Source organism: Acomys minous (genome assembly GCF_964271855.1).
Source record: "Acomys minous genome assembly, chromosome: 10".
NCBI classification, from domain to species: domain Eukaryota; kingdom Metazoa; phylum Chordata; class Mammalia; order Rodentia; family Muridae; genus Acomys; species Acomys minous.
This window is the reverse complement of record NC_140491.1, coordinates 58394838-58411583: the sequence shown is the minus strand read 5'-3', so window position 1 is coordinate 58411583 and position 16746 is coordinate 58394838. Positions and strand designations below refer to the sequence as shown.

The window sequence follows — 16746 nt, the reverse complement described above, 5'->3', positions numbered from 1 at the left end:
AAAGAGCCCTCACTAAAGATCCTTATACATATTAATTACACAATCTGAATTAACCTTTAAGCAGGTAGGAAACACTCCTGCTACAGCACTGGGTGATGCATGCCTGTGCCCCTGTCTGTGGCTACAGCAGGTGGGGAGCTCTGCGGTAGTCTGGGCAGTGCTGCAGCAGTGTAAGACCCAGTGTCTTAAGAGGCCTAAAATGCTTACAGTACTGAATGTCTGAGCTCCATTCTGAATGGATTAAGAAGTATATTTCAACAGTGATTGATCTGGCCCATACTCTGACAGGATAATGGACTATTGATCATTTTGTAGACACCTGAAATCTTGTCTAGGATTAAAAATCTTAAAGTTGATTTCAGGGGTGCAGAACAAATGGAACAATGAGACAGGAAGTTAAAGAGAGAAACCTGTAACAACATGTCCTATTTCCATTTGCCCAAGGCATCTACCAGGAGTAAACCCAGGACAGGCATGTTGCCAGCTCATCTCAGGCGCTGACTGCAGAGCCCTGGAATTGTACCATTGTGGAGGAATGCCCTGAGTGGATGAGCAGTTGTCAATAACGCACTGTTTAACCAATCAGCTGGGCAGGGAGTGGAAGGCAAGGCTTCTAGGAGAGGGGTGGGAGGCGGGAGTTGACAGTTGAGAGAGGACAGTTGGTGGAGAGAAGCTGCCCTAGGAGGGTCAGGTTGGCAAGTGGTTGGGATGTAGTAGGTTATGAGGACATAGGATTAGAGAGTGGTTTAGGTTAGTTTACTGGTACATTAGTAGCAGTTTAGACTCTGCCCAGCGTAGTGCTTCCAGCTTTAAATTACACTTTTAGTCTAATTTAATTGTGCCTGTTATGGGCTTCCTAGGCCATACAGATATAATAACTGCAACAGACCATTTCTTTGATAACAACTGAAATGAACTCTTCCCTCATACTGGCGAAAGGGGAGGAAAGGAATTTAAGCAGAGTGAGAAATAGGGGTAGGAGGTCACGTGCTTGCAAAAGTGATTCTAGTGTTCAAGTTCAGAGGAAGGTTTCAAATGTAAGTGATAACTGTGACCTAGAATCTTAAAAATGTACATTTTATAAACTGATGACACCAAAGCTGGTTTCTTTAAAAGCTGTTCTGCAAAGTTATAGTTTGTCTATTATAAAAACGACAATTTGTTTTTTTGAAATTAAAATGTTTCCATTTTATTAACTAGAAAAGTATTTCAATCAAAAGATGATATCACCATTTTTAAAAAAATATTCAAATTGAGTCCATCCCCGGAAGGAAAAGTCATTTGCTTCTCCATAGATAAACACGACCACATACATAAAGCTAGCATGCAGGAACTCTCTTCAGAAAGGAAATACTGTCACTAAATCTGGTCCTCCTACCTCAGACTCTTGAGTGCTACAATTTATTTTTATTTTTTTGGAGACAGGGTCTTACTATGTGTAGTTTTGGGTGCTCTAGAACTCTCTATGTAGACCAGATTAGCCTTGACCTCACAGACTGGCCCCTCGTTCTGCTCTGAGTGGTGGGACTAAAGGCATGTGTCGCCACCATGCCTGGCCCAGGGTCACTTGAGTTTATAAAATGGACTGCGTACCTTTTTGATTTCTAAATCCAGTTCTGTTTTTTAAGTAAGAGTTTTAAACAAACATCCTCAACTCATAAAGTATGCTTACACAGTGGAAATAACCTATATACAGAAACATGCAGAAAGCAAGTTCTCGTGTAGTGGAACCCCACAGTTCACCCAGAGAGACTCTTCCCAGAGAGTGTGCACCTGAGTGATCAGGTGTTTGCTATCTGTCAGCTTTCAGATCTGAGAGCTACCCAGGTCCCTTTGCGAAGCATGAACGTCCATCTGCAGAAGTCACCAACCCACTTTTCTTAACCTTTGGGCTTATAAAAACCCACAATCAAATATATTTTCTTCTCAATTTCTCTTTCTAAAACTATTTTTCCTTAAGGAGAAAAGGGGCAAACTATATTTCTCGTACAAGTCTAAACACAGGACACAGAATTTTAAAACATAAATTTACCTTCATGTTATTTCATTACATCTTCATGATTTATTTGAATATAGAAAAATAGAATTTCATATTTGCTAATCTTTCTGACAATAAAGTCTATACATACATACATACACACTACTATAAAATATCAGAAGTGAAAAGTAAAATAAACTTACCTTTAGGGAATCCACTAAATCATCAACTAAGAAGAGGCGCCTGAGTTCCTTTATTGTGCTGTTCACATGCCCAAGAGCAGAATTACTGTATTTCTGAACCAGTTCCTCTGATACAGCAACTTCAGATTCCAAATATGCCCTAAGAAAACAAAACAGACCATAATTGCCACTGATCCCCAATGTCAATCAGCAACCACAGACCTATACAAGAGAGGTTAAGTTTATAACACTGTACTATAAAAGCCCACTCTTAGCATGAAAATCCCAAGTAAGCTGGCTGGATGGCTCATGCTTATAATCATCACAGCACCTGAGAGACAGAGACTCTCACCTTTATGAAAAACTGTCAAAACTGTAAAATAGCTGCCAAAACTACAGCAGAAATACCAATAAACATAATATTCATTCTCAACATTCATGTCTCACGTATGCTGTAGCAGCAAGTATACCATTTAAGAAGATAATTTAGAGGCAGTCATTAACTCTATCAGTGATGATAATTTAGCTAAACTATTCTATCTGAAGCACCATACCTAATACTGTTTCCCCACGTGAGTGTCCTGCCTCATACTCCGATCTTAGCAATATGCCTGCCCCCAATGTGTCTCCTGCGTCACTCTTGTTAAGGATCTGTTATTTGCACCCTGGAATATTCTACCAGTGTCCAAGCCTGTCTATAATCTAGCCCACTCTATTCTCTTAGTCAAAGCCAGACAAGCCTTATCTGAGCTTCCTAAATAGCAGAGTCTGGGTTGAACTCAGGTGGGCAATAGAAGATCAGCTGTTCTCTAGCTAAATAGTCTTGCAAAAAAGCACTTAAATTCTCTGGGTCAAATTTCTAACTCTCTAAATTAGATAAAGAGATGTTTTCAAATCATTTCCAGCTCAAGCACTATACTTACTCTGTTTCCAACTTTTCAGACAGAGAGCCCATCTAACTTTGTTAACCTTCCCACTGCTCCCTATGTTGAAACTGGGAATTAGTTATTTTAACGCCTCCCCCCAATCTGTAGTGCCTTGGTCATCATGCTATTCCCTAAAGCAAAGTTCACTTCTTGCCTCTGGTGACAACTTGTACCATGAACCAGCCTCACTTCAGACTCTACCCAGACAAGAAGCCTCAGCAGATACGAGTCCCTGAGACCCCAGTGTAATCTACTCCAAAACAATGTTTTCTTCCACATTATACTGTACCACATCCAGCTCTGAATACAGACATATTTTTCTTACTTAAACATAGACTATTTGGAATCAAGACTATATCTTTACTAGTACAACAGTTTAAGGCACCAGTATACCAATGTTATTAATAAACATCAACTTAGAACACTCAAAGTTTCCCATCAACTTTTAAACCACCTGTAAATTATTTATTAAATTCTATGCGTGTGTTTGGCATATGTGCATGTGAAGTTCATTATTTTTGCCTAGGCTGGCCAACAAGCTCCCAGGATCCAATTGCTTCCAACCCCCAACACTGACCAGTTTTTATGCAGGTGCTGTGAATCAGAACTGCTTTCACAACAAGCAGTCCTGCCCACAAAGCCATCATCCAAGCCCTGCCTATACAACTCTTAGAAATACACATTTCTGGTTGATAAAATTTTGGTACTGTTCTTTCTATCGCTGCTGCTGGTTTTGCTACAAAGAGCACCCTGCATCAGTGCCACCTGGTAGACATTCATTCATAGTAGTTTAACTGGCATGTTTCCGACAGTATAATATACTGCTCACTGCTCCAACTTACCACAGATGAATGAACTACATAGTTTCACCTGTACCAGTATGACTAGGCAACTAAAAAAGTGTCCAATAGGCCTAAACTGGCACATCAGCTAAATTTTTAAAAGTCTAAAATGCCTTTGTTAAAAAAAGGAGTGTCTAAAAAGAAACAAAAAAATAAACTGGGCATCTTTAAAAAAAAAATCTTTAAAATTTAATGATATATAAAACTAATACTGTGGATAATTTCGAAGTTATACCTTTATAACATTTTCATATATTTCATTTTAAGTGCTTTAAAAATCATACTTGCTAATGGTCTGTGGCATACAACTATCATTCTGAAACTCCAATTTGAAGTTATTAAAAAAAAAATCATGTCTCCCCTCTCTGTGTAACGCCCTGAGAAACTGAGGAAAGTGTAGATAAGAATATGTACCGGAGAGGACAATGGATAAAGGTGTAAACAGTAAAGACAGTAACAATTCACCATCCTGAAACCCACTGCGATGACCAATACCTAACAATAAATATTATTGGGAGTCTAGTCTTTTCTACCACAAGAAATCTCAAAGGCTCCTGATATAATTATCTCTAAGCAACAAAGAAAGCACATGCCTATAATCCTACAGATAGGAGATGAAGTCTTAATACCAATCCTGTTCACACTGTTGCCTTGTTTCCAGACATCTCACCTGAATGGATGGCCTTCATCTGACTTCTGGATAGCCTGGATCACACCCTTATATATCCTAAAGCTGATAGTCACAGAGAGCAAGGCCAAGGCAATGTAGGCTGTCACACTGACAATGCTGAACACTGTCAAAGACAGCAGCAGGAATAAGCTGGCACCAAACACCACTCCAGTCTTCTTGATGTCTCTCCAGTAGAGGAGGTCAACAACTAAAAAGTCAAAGAACAAGTCTGAAATTAGAATACTATCTTAACCATTGGATCTACACATGCACATGCTCTACATACAGAAGACACAGGCCTGACAGTATAATGCTGTTTGTACTGTTACCAGTCCTCCTCTCGTGCCAACCTCCCACCTGAGTGACCAAATCATTCTAGCTATAGAATTAAATGTGTCAGGCCTAGCAGAGGTCACTTAAAATCATCTTAAGGCATTTCTTCTTCATACTATTCATAACATTGCAATTACAGAGAAAACAGTACATACAAAAGGGGCTACTGAAATAGTAAGACATAAGTATAGAAAATAAAATTTTACAAAAAATTGAAAATTTGAAACTTTTTAACAGCTGAACTTTTAACTTGGCTTTTAGAAGCTCTCTTTGGGACTCCTAAAACGGTATCTTAGCCTGGTACTAATAGAAGTGACCTACAGTAAAAGGCAGAGGGGAAACAGCATTCAGACATGTAAAAAACTAATTTCCTCAAGAGAAAAAAAATGTCATAAAAACTGTAGGGCCAAAAAAAAAAAATCCAAAATATCCAAACCCTACATACTATAGTATTCTGTAACATTTTATATGGAGCTGTTCTACACAACTTAGCAAGCACTGCAAGGCTCAAATAACCACAGGTTTGTGGTCCCAAGATCAGATTGTATCAACCCAGGGAGAACTCTGCAGTGTAGCAAAGGGCTCTTTGACAGGCTACATGGTATTTACTTCTCTAGGTGGTGAACAACTGGGAGCAGCAAAACAAAACAAAAACCTCCACACTAATAAAACAAATATGGATATAATCAAGTAGAAAATTTAATTTCTGCTAATTTTAAGATGAAGGAGATAACTTTTTGAAGTCACAGTTTAAATGGATACTTTGTTTTTGATCCCTAGGACTCCTAAATAGGCACAAAAGGTTTCCATTTACCATTGGAGGTACTTTTATAGGGAAAAATATGTATGTGAGCTATAAAGCACTATTATTACCACAAAGCTCTTAATTCCCCTGAGTATATATCTTAAGCACTGAGAAGGTGGAGCTTGAAGTGTAGCTCACCAGTAGAGCACAAGCCCAGCATGTGCACATCCTGGGCCATACCTTGGTTCCATGTATTACTCACAGCCCCTCTGCTGCCTGTTGTCAGACTGTGATTTTAAGCCTCATCTGTAACACCGCATCAGTTCTGATGAATGCAAGTTGCTCCTACCAAAGTATCTGAGGACTGACCAGACCTTGAAATAGCCTAATCTGTGCTGTCAAAACGACACTACGAATAATGTCACAGTCAATTTCCGACACTGAGAATACACTGAAATTCAATCTAGGCTAGCCTGATGGAACTATTCTATCACCTGAGAGACTGAGGCACGACTGTTGCAAGTTTGAGGCTAACTAGACTGAAACAGCCAGTGCCAGGCCAGCCAGGCACACATAGCATGATGATGTTAACTCAAATACAGAAAGACAACCTAGTGAAATGAAGAGAAAGCCGGAAAATGGGAAATGTACTTTTAAGGCTCTTCAACTCTAAAATGTTAAATATCTTTTCCAGGACTACCTGGACTTATGAACACAACTAGGTAACTTTTAAAGTAAATATTACACTGTAACAGGAACAAGAATGGGACAAAGAGGCTCAAAGAAAATTTAAAACTGTAACAGAAGAATCCAGCTGTCATTAGGATCCAGGAAACTTAAAGGTGCGGGACTTCCATCTTCCAGAAGCTCTAAAAATGTCATCCTCCCCCCATGGGAGTCAAGGAAGGTGTGAGTGACATTACATAGACAGCAATGGCGGTATAATTCCTGTGAGGCTCCCCTGTGTCCTCTAACAGTGGCTTATGTAAGACCAGACTCAAGGCTCTAGAGCTGCGTGACCTAGACTCCAACAGCAGCCTACATTACCAGCGATGTAACCTCTGTAAGTCACTAAACCCCTGCACACTCAGAGCTTCACCATTAAGCTGCATATAAAAACAGCATTTGTCTCACTGAGATGTGATTCATTAAATGAGGAAAATGAATTGAAATTTTCCATCAATAAGATGATTAATATAAAGCATATATAAATATAGGGCTTAGTATTAATAAATTAGTAAAGTGAGGATTGTTATTTGTTGTGTTACTAATTAATACTGCCAGTATCATCATCTTTATTATCCAGGTACTTAAGTAGTAAAAACGTAAAAAAAGAAAAATTTCAATATTATGATTAAGTTACTAACATGAACTACAATGTTACACACAAACATGTCACTTTAAAAACCACATAGGAAAAAAAAAGATTTTAAAACTTTTGTCTTGAGGCATAAGATGCTTACTGATGATTCCCCAGAACCCAAGTAAAAGTTGAGAACAAATGTTACTAGTTTGACCTCTGACCTCCAACACTAGTGTTCCCAAATACATACACACAAATTTAAGACAACACCAACCTAGAACAAAAAAATAATCAGATTTCGTTCGCTTCCATTTAACATCCAATCACTTTAATACTCATACAAAGATGGCTCTTTCAGTTGCCAGCCGTGGTGGCATATGCTTTAGTCCCACCACTCAGGAGGCAGAGGTCGGCGGATTGCTGTGCCAAGGCTACAGAGAAAACTTGTCTAAAAAACAAAAAACAAACAAACCTGGCTCTCTCAAAGCACTCTCCTTAGTATCCCTACTACTAAGATGAACAAAATAATGAGAAAAAAAAAAGGTCAGGAGCACCCACTATGCTTCATTAAAAACATCTAACACTCAAATCAATTCAGGAGCACCCACTATGCTTCATTAAAAACATCTAACACTCAAATCAATATGCAAAGTGTGTGTGTGTGTGTGTGTGTGTGTGTGTGTGTGTGTGTGTGTGTGTGTTAACAACCAGAGACTATTCTGATTTATTGATTAGACAAGATTTACAATTAATCTACATGTTCTATATTAGTGAATATAGTATAAAGAAAAAACCAAGCTCAGGCCCCCAGAGACCTACCTCTGTACTAGCTCTGCAACTGTATAACTTTAGATGAGACTTGAACCTCTCCTGACTTGTTTTAACAAAGGGCAATCAGTCTTCCAATTTCTTTTCCCTTCAGAAGCTAACATGGCTCATACTTAACGCAAAGTGCTATACTCAAAATTCTTTTGTTGAGACGGGTTCTCTGTGTAACCCTGGCCATCTTGAACTCACTTTGTAGACCAGGCTAGCCTCTAACTCACAGAGATCCTCCTGCCTCTGCCTCCCTGAGTGCTTGAATCACAGGTGTGCCCACTCAAATTCTTATTAGTGGGTCCTAATAATGAACTTTTGGCATTGGCCTATGCCAACTTTAAAATAGGTCTCCTTTTAAGATCTAGAAGGTCTAATGTTTTAAACTGAACATCTCACAAACATATTATGTGCCAAACATGTAAGTATTTAATCTTATCACTTTTCAAATAATTATAAGCTACATAGTTGTAATATAAAAAAACAAAAAAAAGTTTTTTACATGTTAGAAGTGGCTGGCCACAGATAGAATGAGACTTCCTATTCTTAAAGCAGCAAACTGAAGGGTCATCACATTCAACTTCTTCAAATGTTGCATATCTGCATGCTTGATGAATGGCAGAATATAGGCAAAGAGTCACTGCATGGAAAACGAATCAGAGGCCAAGAAGACCACTTACATGAAATTAAAAAGATAATGGATACTGTCCTTAGGGTTGCTATTGCTATGGTGAAATACAGTGACCAAAAGCAAATTGGGGAGGAGAGGGGTTTATTTGCTTACATGTCTACATCATAATCCATCCCTGAAGGAAGTCAGGACAGGAACTCAAATAGAGCAGGAGCTTGAAAGCAGAAGCTGATGCAGAAACCATGGGGGGGGGGGGTGCTGCTTAGTGGCAATGCTCCGCATGGCGTGCTCAGCCTGCTTTCTTATAGAACACAGAATGACCAGCTCAAGAATGACACCACCACAGTGAGTGGTCTGGGCACTCTCCTATGAATCATTAATTAAGAAAATGCCACAGATGACCTTATGGGAGCAATTTCTCAATTGGGGTTCCCTCTTAACAGATGAGGCTTGCTTGTATTAAGCTGACATAAAACTAGCCAACACAGACACCAGCAGTGTTACAGCAGTTTACTCACCAGCAAGACAGGATAGCTAAGAGCTTACTGCAATATATCTGACAAGTACTTTGTCAGAGCAGAAAAGAATTAGGTTATTTTGTTGTTGTTTGTTTTGATTTTTAGAGACAGAGCTTCTCTGTGTAGCCTTGGTTGTCGTAGACCAGGTTGGCCTTGAACTCACAGAGATCATCTGCCTTTGCCTCCCTCTCCCTAAGTGCTGGACTTACAGGCATGTGCCACCGCGCCTGGCAAATATTAGGTTTTTAAACATTCACTTTGCATGTGCTTGTGAATGATCTAAGCATGCACATCGTATAGCACATGTATAGAAATCAAGATAGTTTAAGTTTAAGGGAATTGGCTCTTTCTTCCTATCACGTGGGTTCCAGTAATTGAATTCAGGATGTCAGGCTTGGTGCCAAGCACCTTTACACACTGAGCTATCTCATTGGCCCATCATATTTTTGAAAATGCCTTTTAAAAGCAGAATGAATTTTATGAAAACTAGTGTACATATAATGGAAATACTGGTCTGTAAAGAAAGTGAGATGTTTATAAAGCTACTGGAAAACAGTATTTAAAAAATCATGAATACAAGGTCAGCCTGAGCTACACAGTGAATTTGAGACCAGTTTGGGCTAAATATAGCAAGACCCTGTCTCAAAACAAACGAACCAAACAAAAAATGTCTAACCATAAAGTCTGGGGGAAGAAAACAAACAAACTCTACTAAATAGCATTTTTACTTTTTAATACTAGGATTATAAATAAGTCTCACCTGCTTCTTTATGCATTTCTGTATTCTTTGAAATAATCTCATTCTAGTGGCAATCACAATTTACAATCACAAAATACTCAACTAATCCCTATTCAATACTACTAAAAAACAGTACCGTGAGTGCTATTCTCCCAGTAAGATTTCCTACATAAGGAGAACCCATGTGTTCAGGGGGAAAACTCAATTGGTACAGTGCTTGTTGGGAAGCACAAGGGCCTAAGTCCAATGCCCAGAACACATGTAAAAGGGTCAGGCATGGTGACAAACACTTGTAATCCTAGTGCCAGGACCACATAGACAGATCCTGGGCTCCCTGGCCTTACAGCCTAGCCTCATCTGCCAGCTCCAGGCCAAAACGAAATCCTGTCTCTGTGCCCAAGTACTGTCATAGAGCCTTGACATCCACACACAGGTGTTGGCAGGGACAGATACAACCATACACAGAAAGAGCATGATGCCTGCTAATAAATGATCAGATGCTGTAAGATTTTTTTCAATAAACATAAGAACTCTGGAAATCATGGAAGTTCACACATACTGCACATGACTACCTCAAAGCAAACACCATGATAGTCAAGTTGAAGGAAGTCCTAGGAATGCTGTAGAAGAGACGCTGATGAGACCATGAGGGAAGAACAGGCAAGGGGTGAGAAACCTACACACTGGTAATCACACACAGGACAGAATATATTCTCCAAAGCACTGTGACAATACAAAAGGATTTTCAACCCCATTTTGTAAGGAGGTTGTCCGTGAAGCTGCAAGGAGGAAGGATATAAAAGCCCAAGAAATTTATCTACATGCTTCTGATACTCACAGGAGCCTTATATCATTAGTAAATGTAGAAATTTGTTCAATTCAGATACCCAAATCTGGCAAAGACATTGGTAGGAAACTACAGATCAACATCCCATATGAATGAATACAGAACAGTATTTTCACCATAACACTAACAAGTCAAATCCTGCAACATATATAGATTATATCATAGGTTAACGAGATCTGTTCTGAGAATACAAAGCTGGTGCAACATGTGAACAACAAGCCACAGATACACCATAGAAACGAAAGAGGACTAAGACACACCTGCCACGATAGTTGCCATAAAACCATCTGACAAAGGTCCAACACTATTTTATAATTAACAATCAACGAAACAGCAAGAGAAAACAAGAATTATCCTAGGACTGATAAAAATGAGATCTACAAAACCACAGTGGACATCATTCTTCATGGTGCAACACTGGCATCTTCCCCCTTAAAACCAGTAGTAAGACAGGGGTAACGTCTCTTTGACACTTCACTCCCATAAATGTCCTTGAAGTCTTTGAGCAGAAGTTAGGTAATGAATGATTGGACAAAAAGGAACTAAGGTATTTGTAGCTACTGTGATTTTACATTTAGTTTCCTAAGGAAGCTACCAAACAGCAACTAGAACTCCTAACCAAGTCTAGTGAGGTTGTAGGTCCACTGCCTCTCTACACACCAGCAATGAGCAGTCTAGTGAGGTTGTAGGCCCACTGTCTCTCTACACACCAGCAATGAGCAGTCTAGTGAGGTTGTAGGCCCACTGTCTCTCTACACACCAGCAATGAGCAGCCTAGTGAGGTTGTAGGTCCACTGCCTCTCTACACACCAGCAATGAGCAGTCTAGTGAGGTTGTAGGCCCACTGTCTCTCTACACACCAGCAATGAGCAGCCTAGTGAGGTTGTAGGCCCACTGTCTCTCTACACACCAGCAATGAGCAGCCTAGTGAGGTTGTAGGCCCACTGCCTCTCTACACACCAGCAATGAGCAGCCTAGTGAGGTTGTAGGTCCACTGTCTCTCTACACACCAGCAATGAGCAGCCTAGTGAGGTTGTAGGCCCACTGTCTCTCTACACACCAGCAATGAGCAGTCTAGTGAGGTTGTAGGCCCACTGTCTCTCTACACACCAGCAATGAGCAGCCTAGTGAGGTTGTAGGTCCACTGCCTCTCTACACACCAGCAATGAGCAGTCTAGTGAGGTTGTAGGTCCACTGTCTCTCTACACACCAGCAATGAGCAGTCTAGTGAGGTTGTAGGCCCACTGCCTCTCTACACACCAGCAATGAGCAGTCTAGTGAGGTTGTAGGTCCACTGTCTCTCTACACACCAGCAATGAGCAGTCTAGTGAGGTTGTAGGCCCACTGTCTCTCTACACACCAGCAATGAGCAGTCTAGTGAGGTTGTAGGTCCACTGTCTCTCTACACACCAGCAATGAGCAGTCTGAACACAAACTTTCAAAACCACAGTTTACATTCACAAACAAATAATCTAATACCCAGGAGCATAGCTGAAAACAAGAGAAAAAAACTGAGAACTTAAGAGTTAAAAGAAAGTAATTACTAAATTAAACAGAAATACACCCCATGGTCATGGATTACATGTAACATTCCTCTAATTAGTCCAAAAGTGCAATCCCTATCAAAACAAAAGCCCAGCTGGCTCTCCAACAAAAACTAACAAGGCAACTGAAGGGGGGGAAAGCCATCTGAAGTAGCCAAAATAATCCTGGAAAATATCGATGAAGTTAGAGGGTTCATATTTCTCCATTACAAAATTCCCTACACAGCTTTTAATAACAAGAGGATGGCAAGCTGGGGGACAGTTGGAGATCAGAAAAAGGAAAACAAAACCTACCGCAGACCCTGCTGCCATGGTCATGGTTACACAGGGACAGAGTGAAATGAAATTCGGAAACTAGAAGTCAACTTTCATATTTGTGGTCAGGTGACTTTCACAAGGATGCTAAGAAGTCTTTTCAACAATGCTATTGGGACAACTGGATGTCCAACTGCAGGAGAATGCCGCTGGATTCCACTACTTTATATTACAGAAAAGGTTAACTTATGGGTGGAAATATGGCTCAGCTATTAACAGTGAGCACTGCTCTACCTTCCGCTCCAGGAGATCTAATGCCTCTGGACCCTTACACTTACTAGTGCACACACACATTATTAAATGTAACAAAGATACTTTTAAAATTTACTCAAAATAGAATCAAAATCTAAAGACAGAAGTTTAAAATGTTTCATCTACTGGACCCACATGGTAGAAGGCAAGAACCAACCCCTACAAAGTGTCTTCAGGCCTCTGTATGTGTACTGTAGCATACTCACACATGCTTACAAGTGGGCGGGGGGCTTTCAAAATAACAACTATTTTAAAAGAAAAAATAGGTGTAGGTTTTCAAGACTTTCTACTGGGCAGTATTTCTTAAGGAATGATATAAGAAAGCGTAAGCACAAAAAGTGTTAAACCTCTTATACTAAAACCTTTTATGTTTCAAAGGACATAATGAAGAAAGAAGGTGAAGACAATCCACAAAATGGGAGAAAATACAAACTAAGTTTCTGATTATGGGTGCTGGAGAGAAGGCTCTTAGGGAATACAGTTTTGACTTCCATCACCTACATCATGGTTCATGACAGTCTGTAACTCAAGTTCAGGGAACCCAGCTCTTCTACTGGTCACCAAGCACACATGTGGGACAGACATACATGCAGAAGGCACACTCATGCGCACAAAGCCTTTCTCAAAGTATCACATAAAGGATTTGTTTTTGTAAGGAACTTTTTTTAACTTTTAAACAAAATGTTCATCAACACCCCTTTTAAAGATTCAAGATAAACTGGACAGAAATCTCTCCCCCCAACGGTGGGAAATACATATGGGTTTATGCTAATTTAAACACCTATAACTTAGAAAAAAGTGACTTATTCCCTGAAGTTTTGTTTTTGCTTTCAAATTTTAAAAATGTAAAACCTGATTATTTTGTATAGTGTACTTTACGTAATTAAAACTTAAATGTAAAGGAACTCAGTGTTTCTTTCACTGACTCAGTACAAAGTAAGAAGAGCTGCATACATTTGGAAATCACAGACTGTCATCTGCTGCAGCTAAAAATAGGGCTAGACCAAATGTCTTAGATGTAGAAGTCATCCATTACATTTTGCCTTAAATCAAATTAGCATTGAAAATAGCCTGAAGTCAGGTTTTGATTTTAAAGCCCCATTTAAAAAAAAAAAAAGCAAGCTAGCTACTATCACCACACTTAATGCACTAATAATTTATTTACTTTAGTTCCTATAGCTATCACCACAAAAATGGCTGGCTCAAGCTGACTCAGTGGGTAAGGCACCTGCCACCAAGCCAAATGACCTGAGTCTGACAACTGGACCCATAGGACTCATGGAAGCCATCCTCTGATCTCCACACACTTATACACATAAAATATTTTTTAAATGGGGGGGGGGGGCGCAGAAACTCAATACAAAAACAGAGTAGAAAATACTACTTTACATTTCAATTTTTTTCTAAACCATGGTATTTTCCATTCATAGGAAAAGCTATAGATTTAATGCCATTTTAAGTTGAAACTAAATATGTTCTCTTTAATATGTACCAATCTACTTGTACTCACTCCTTACTTGCACAAAAATTGACAGTTTTTAGTTATAAGAGATTGCATACCTAGGGAAAAAGAGAATATGCAACAGCTTCATACTTAAAGTATTTACTTTCTCAGCACTTGGGAAACGGTGACAGGCGGATCTCTGTGAGTCTGAGGCCAGCCTGGTCTACAAAGAGAGTCCAGGACAGCTGAAAACCCATCTCAAAAACAAAACAGCAACGAAACAAAACCCAACAGTATTTATTTTTTATGTGTGAGTATTTGGCCTCTATTTATGTCTGTGTACCTTGTGGCCCTGGCACTCATGGAGGGCAGCAATGACATCGGATCCCCTGGAACTGGAGTTATAAATGGTTGTGAGCTGCTGTGTGGGTACTGGGAAGTTAATCTGGGTCCTCTAGAAGAAAAGCCAGCGTTTATAACTGCTGAGCATCTCTCTGGTCCCCTAAAATTCTTTTAAGTTGTTTCACTGCTCCTTTAAGAAACGGGTACTCCTAAATCTCCAATCAAAAAAATATGTTGTTTTTTTTTTTTAATCATAAATTATGTATAAAACTCAAGGCCAGGAGTAAACAAACCATTAAAGCTATGCCTGTTATTTTATGGAAATGCTGTACAGTGCCAACTAGGAGGCCTAGTGAGGAAACCACTGTTCCTGCTTTTAAGGAATTTACAGAAAAAGCTCATATATAATGCTAATAGATGACACAAATTGTAAATCAAAAGATAAGTTTAAAGAAGGCTGAAATCATGTCTATCTGGGAAGAATGGTTCTTAAATACTACATGGTCAAATAAAAACTGGAAGAAAAGGTAAGATACCGGCAAATACAAAAGCAGTCATATTGAGGGAGCAAATCCATCAGTGGCCTGATGTGGGTACAATGGGAGATGAGCTGGGGAGAGCATGGAATGCCTTAGAATCAGCCCAGGACCATCAGTACAAGCTTAACTTGAAAAGCAAAGAAAAACTTTTTCAGTGGCACAATTAGAACTGTTCTTTAAAAAGATTCATTTTAACTCAGTCATCACATGGAACTTAGATCAGCTAGCAGTCCTGATAAAAACTAATAATATTCAGATCTGGATAAGAAGGAAAGCAAATGAATAAATTTCCATCACTGGTTGCAATACATATCCCTTGAGTCTATATTACACTTCTCTATAACCATGGAAAACATATATTCATTTACTTTGGAAAAAATGCAAGCCTGTTTCTGTAATTCACATAAAACGGACAAAATACCTATCCTACAGTTAAAGCCGTCAGCAATGCACATACTTAATTTTAGCCATGGTTCAAGACAAACACTAACTTATTGCTCAAAGCAATAATTCAATCATTCTGAAAAGCAATGCTGAAAACACATGCTGAAGTTCAAATACTTATCAACTTAACAGTAACCACTGATAAAAGAACAGAGTTAAATTCAATTATAATCAATTTAGCATTGCCTAAACTTGCAAACAGGAAAAGGCTTATTATGTTGGCTTAATCACCAACATATTAAAGTGATGTAAGTTAAAAGTGGAAATGTCTACTGAACTGTTCAAGATTACAGAATACAACAAACAAGGTGATCCTCTAATTCCTATACTTCATTATTAAAAACAAACAAACAAAAAAAACCTCAAAGCCATTCTCTATTATTTTCTAAAACACAGATCTGCTACTAAACAACCACAAAAATCTTTTTTTAAAAAGCTAATTAGGTGAAAACCCAAATTTCACTGATTTTTAGCTACGTTTAGAATTAAAAGCAGTTACTTTCTTAAGATCAGCAGTTCTTAAAACTGGTTACTGACAAGCTCCTTTCTCAGCTTGCCTCCTGCCTAGGCCCAAGGGAAAGGCCAGCATTTCAGGAACCTGGACAGGGCCCTGGCCGCTGCACGCACAACCTCAACCACTTGAAGCTTTTGCAGAAACTGAAATGACTTGTAGGCAAGACTAGGACATCCCCTAAGAGTCCACAAGGGAAGAATGCTCCAGATACAGTGGTATTCCAACACCATCTTGTCCCGAATTGAACTTCAATGCTACCGAAACTTCTCACAAAGGCCATTTACAGAAGAAGTTTACCTTCCCAATCCACAACAGCACTAGTAAGAAAGAGCAGCATTACACTTTCTCCTAAAATCTGACAGGGTCTTCCAGTCACTTTATCTTTATCCCAAACACATCTACACTCCTCACAGCGGGCAGCCGCTGTCTCCTGCTCCACCACTGTTAGAGCTGGCTTCTCCTGGTGCTTCACATTGTAGGTGTTGTTATTAGTCTTCCCTTCCCCACCTTCAGTCCTTTCAAAAACATGTCCTCACTTTGCGTTTGTTTCCTATTCTTTATCGTTTCTTGGTGTTTCCAGCACTTCAAATGCAAAAAGTCTGGAACTCAATTTGGCTTTTTTTTTTTTAATCTACTGATGCTAAACAGTTGTTTTGTTCTGGTTGCAACTTCATGTAGTCCTACAATACTACTGTCAAGTATTTTTTCACTAATTTTCCTCAAAGCTGTTACTTCCTTTTCATCTCTATTTCAGATAAGGTTCAAAATTGCCTTCTTAAAATCCAGGCATAACTACAATAATCTTGAACATAGGCCTCTGGG

General features: G+C 39.3%; 1 protein-coding gene across 5 annotated transcripts in view; it reads right to left on the bottom strand.

Moving 5' to 3' along the window:
- Positions 1-16746, bottom strand: part of RTN4 (reticulon 4) — a 57314-nt gene that overhangs the window by 7775 nt on the left and 32793 nt on the right. For all 5 annotated transcript variants that reach the window (XM_084797496.1, XM_084797497.1, XM_084797498.1 and 2 more), the window contains 2 exons: positions 4599-4806; positions 2182-2320 (listed from right to left, as the gene is read on the bottom strand). In XM_084797496.1, coding sequence (XP_084653622.1) covers positions 2182-2320; positions 4599-4806 — 347 coding nt within the window. The remainder of the gene's footprint in view (positions 1-2181; positions 2321-4598; positions 4807-16746) is intronic.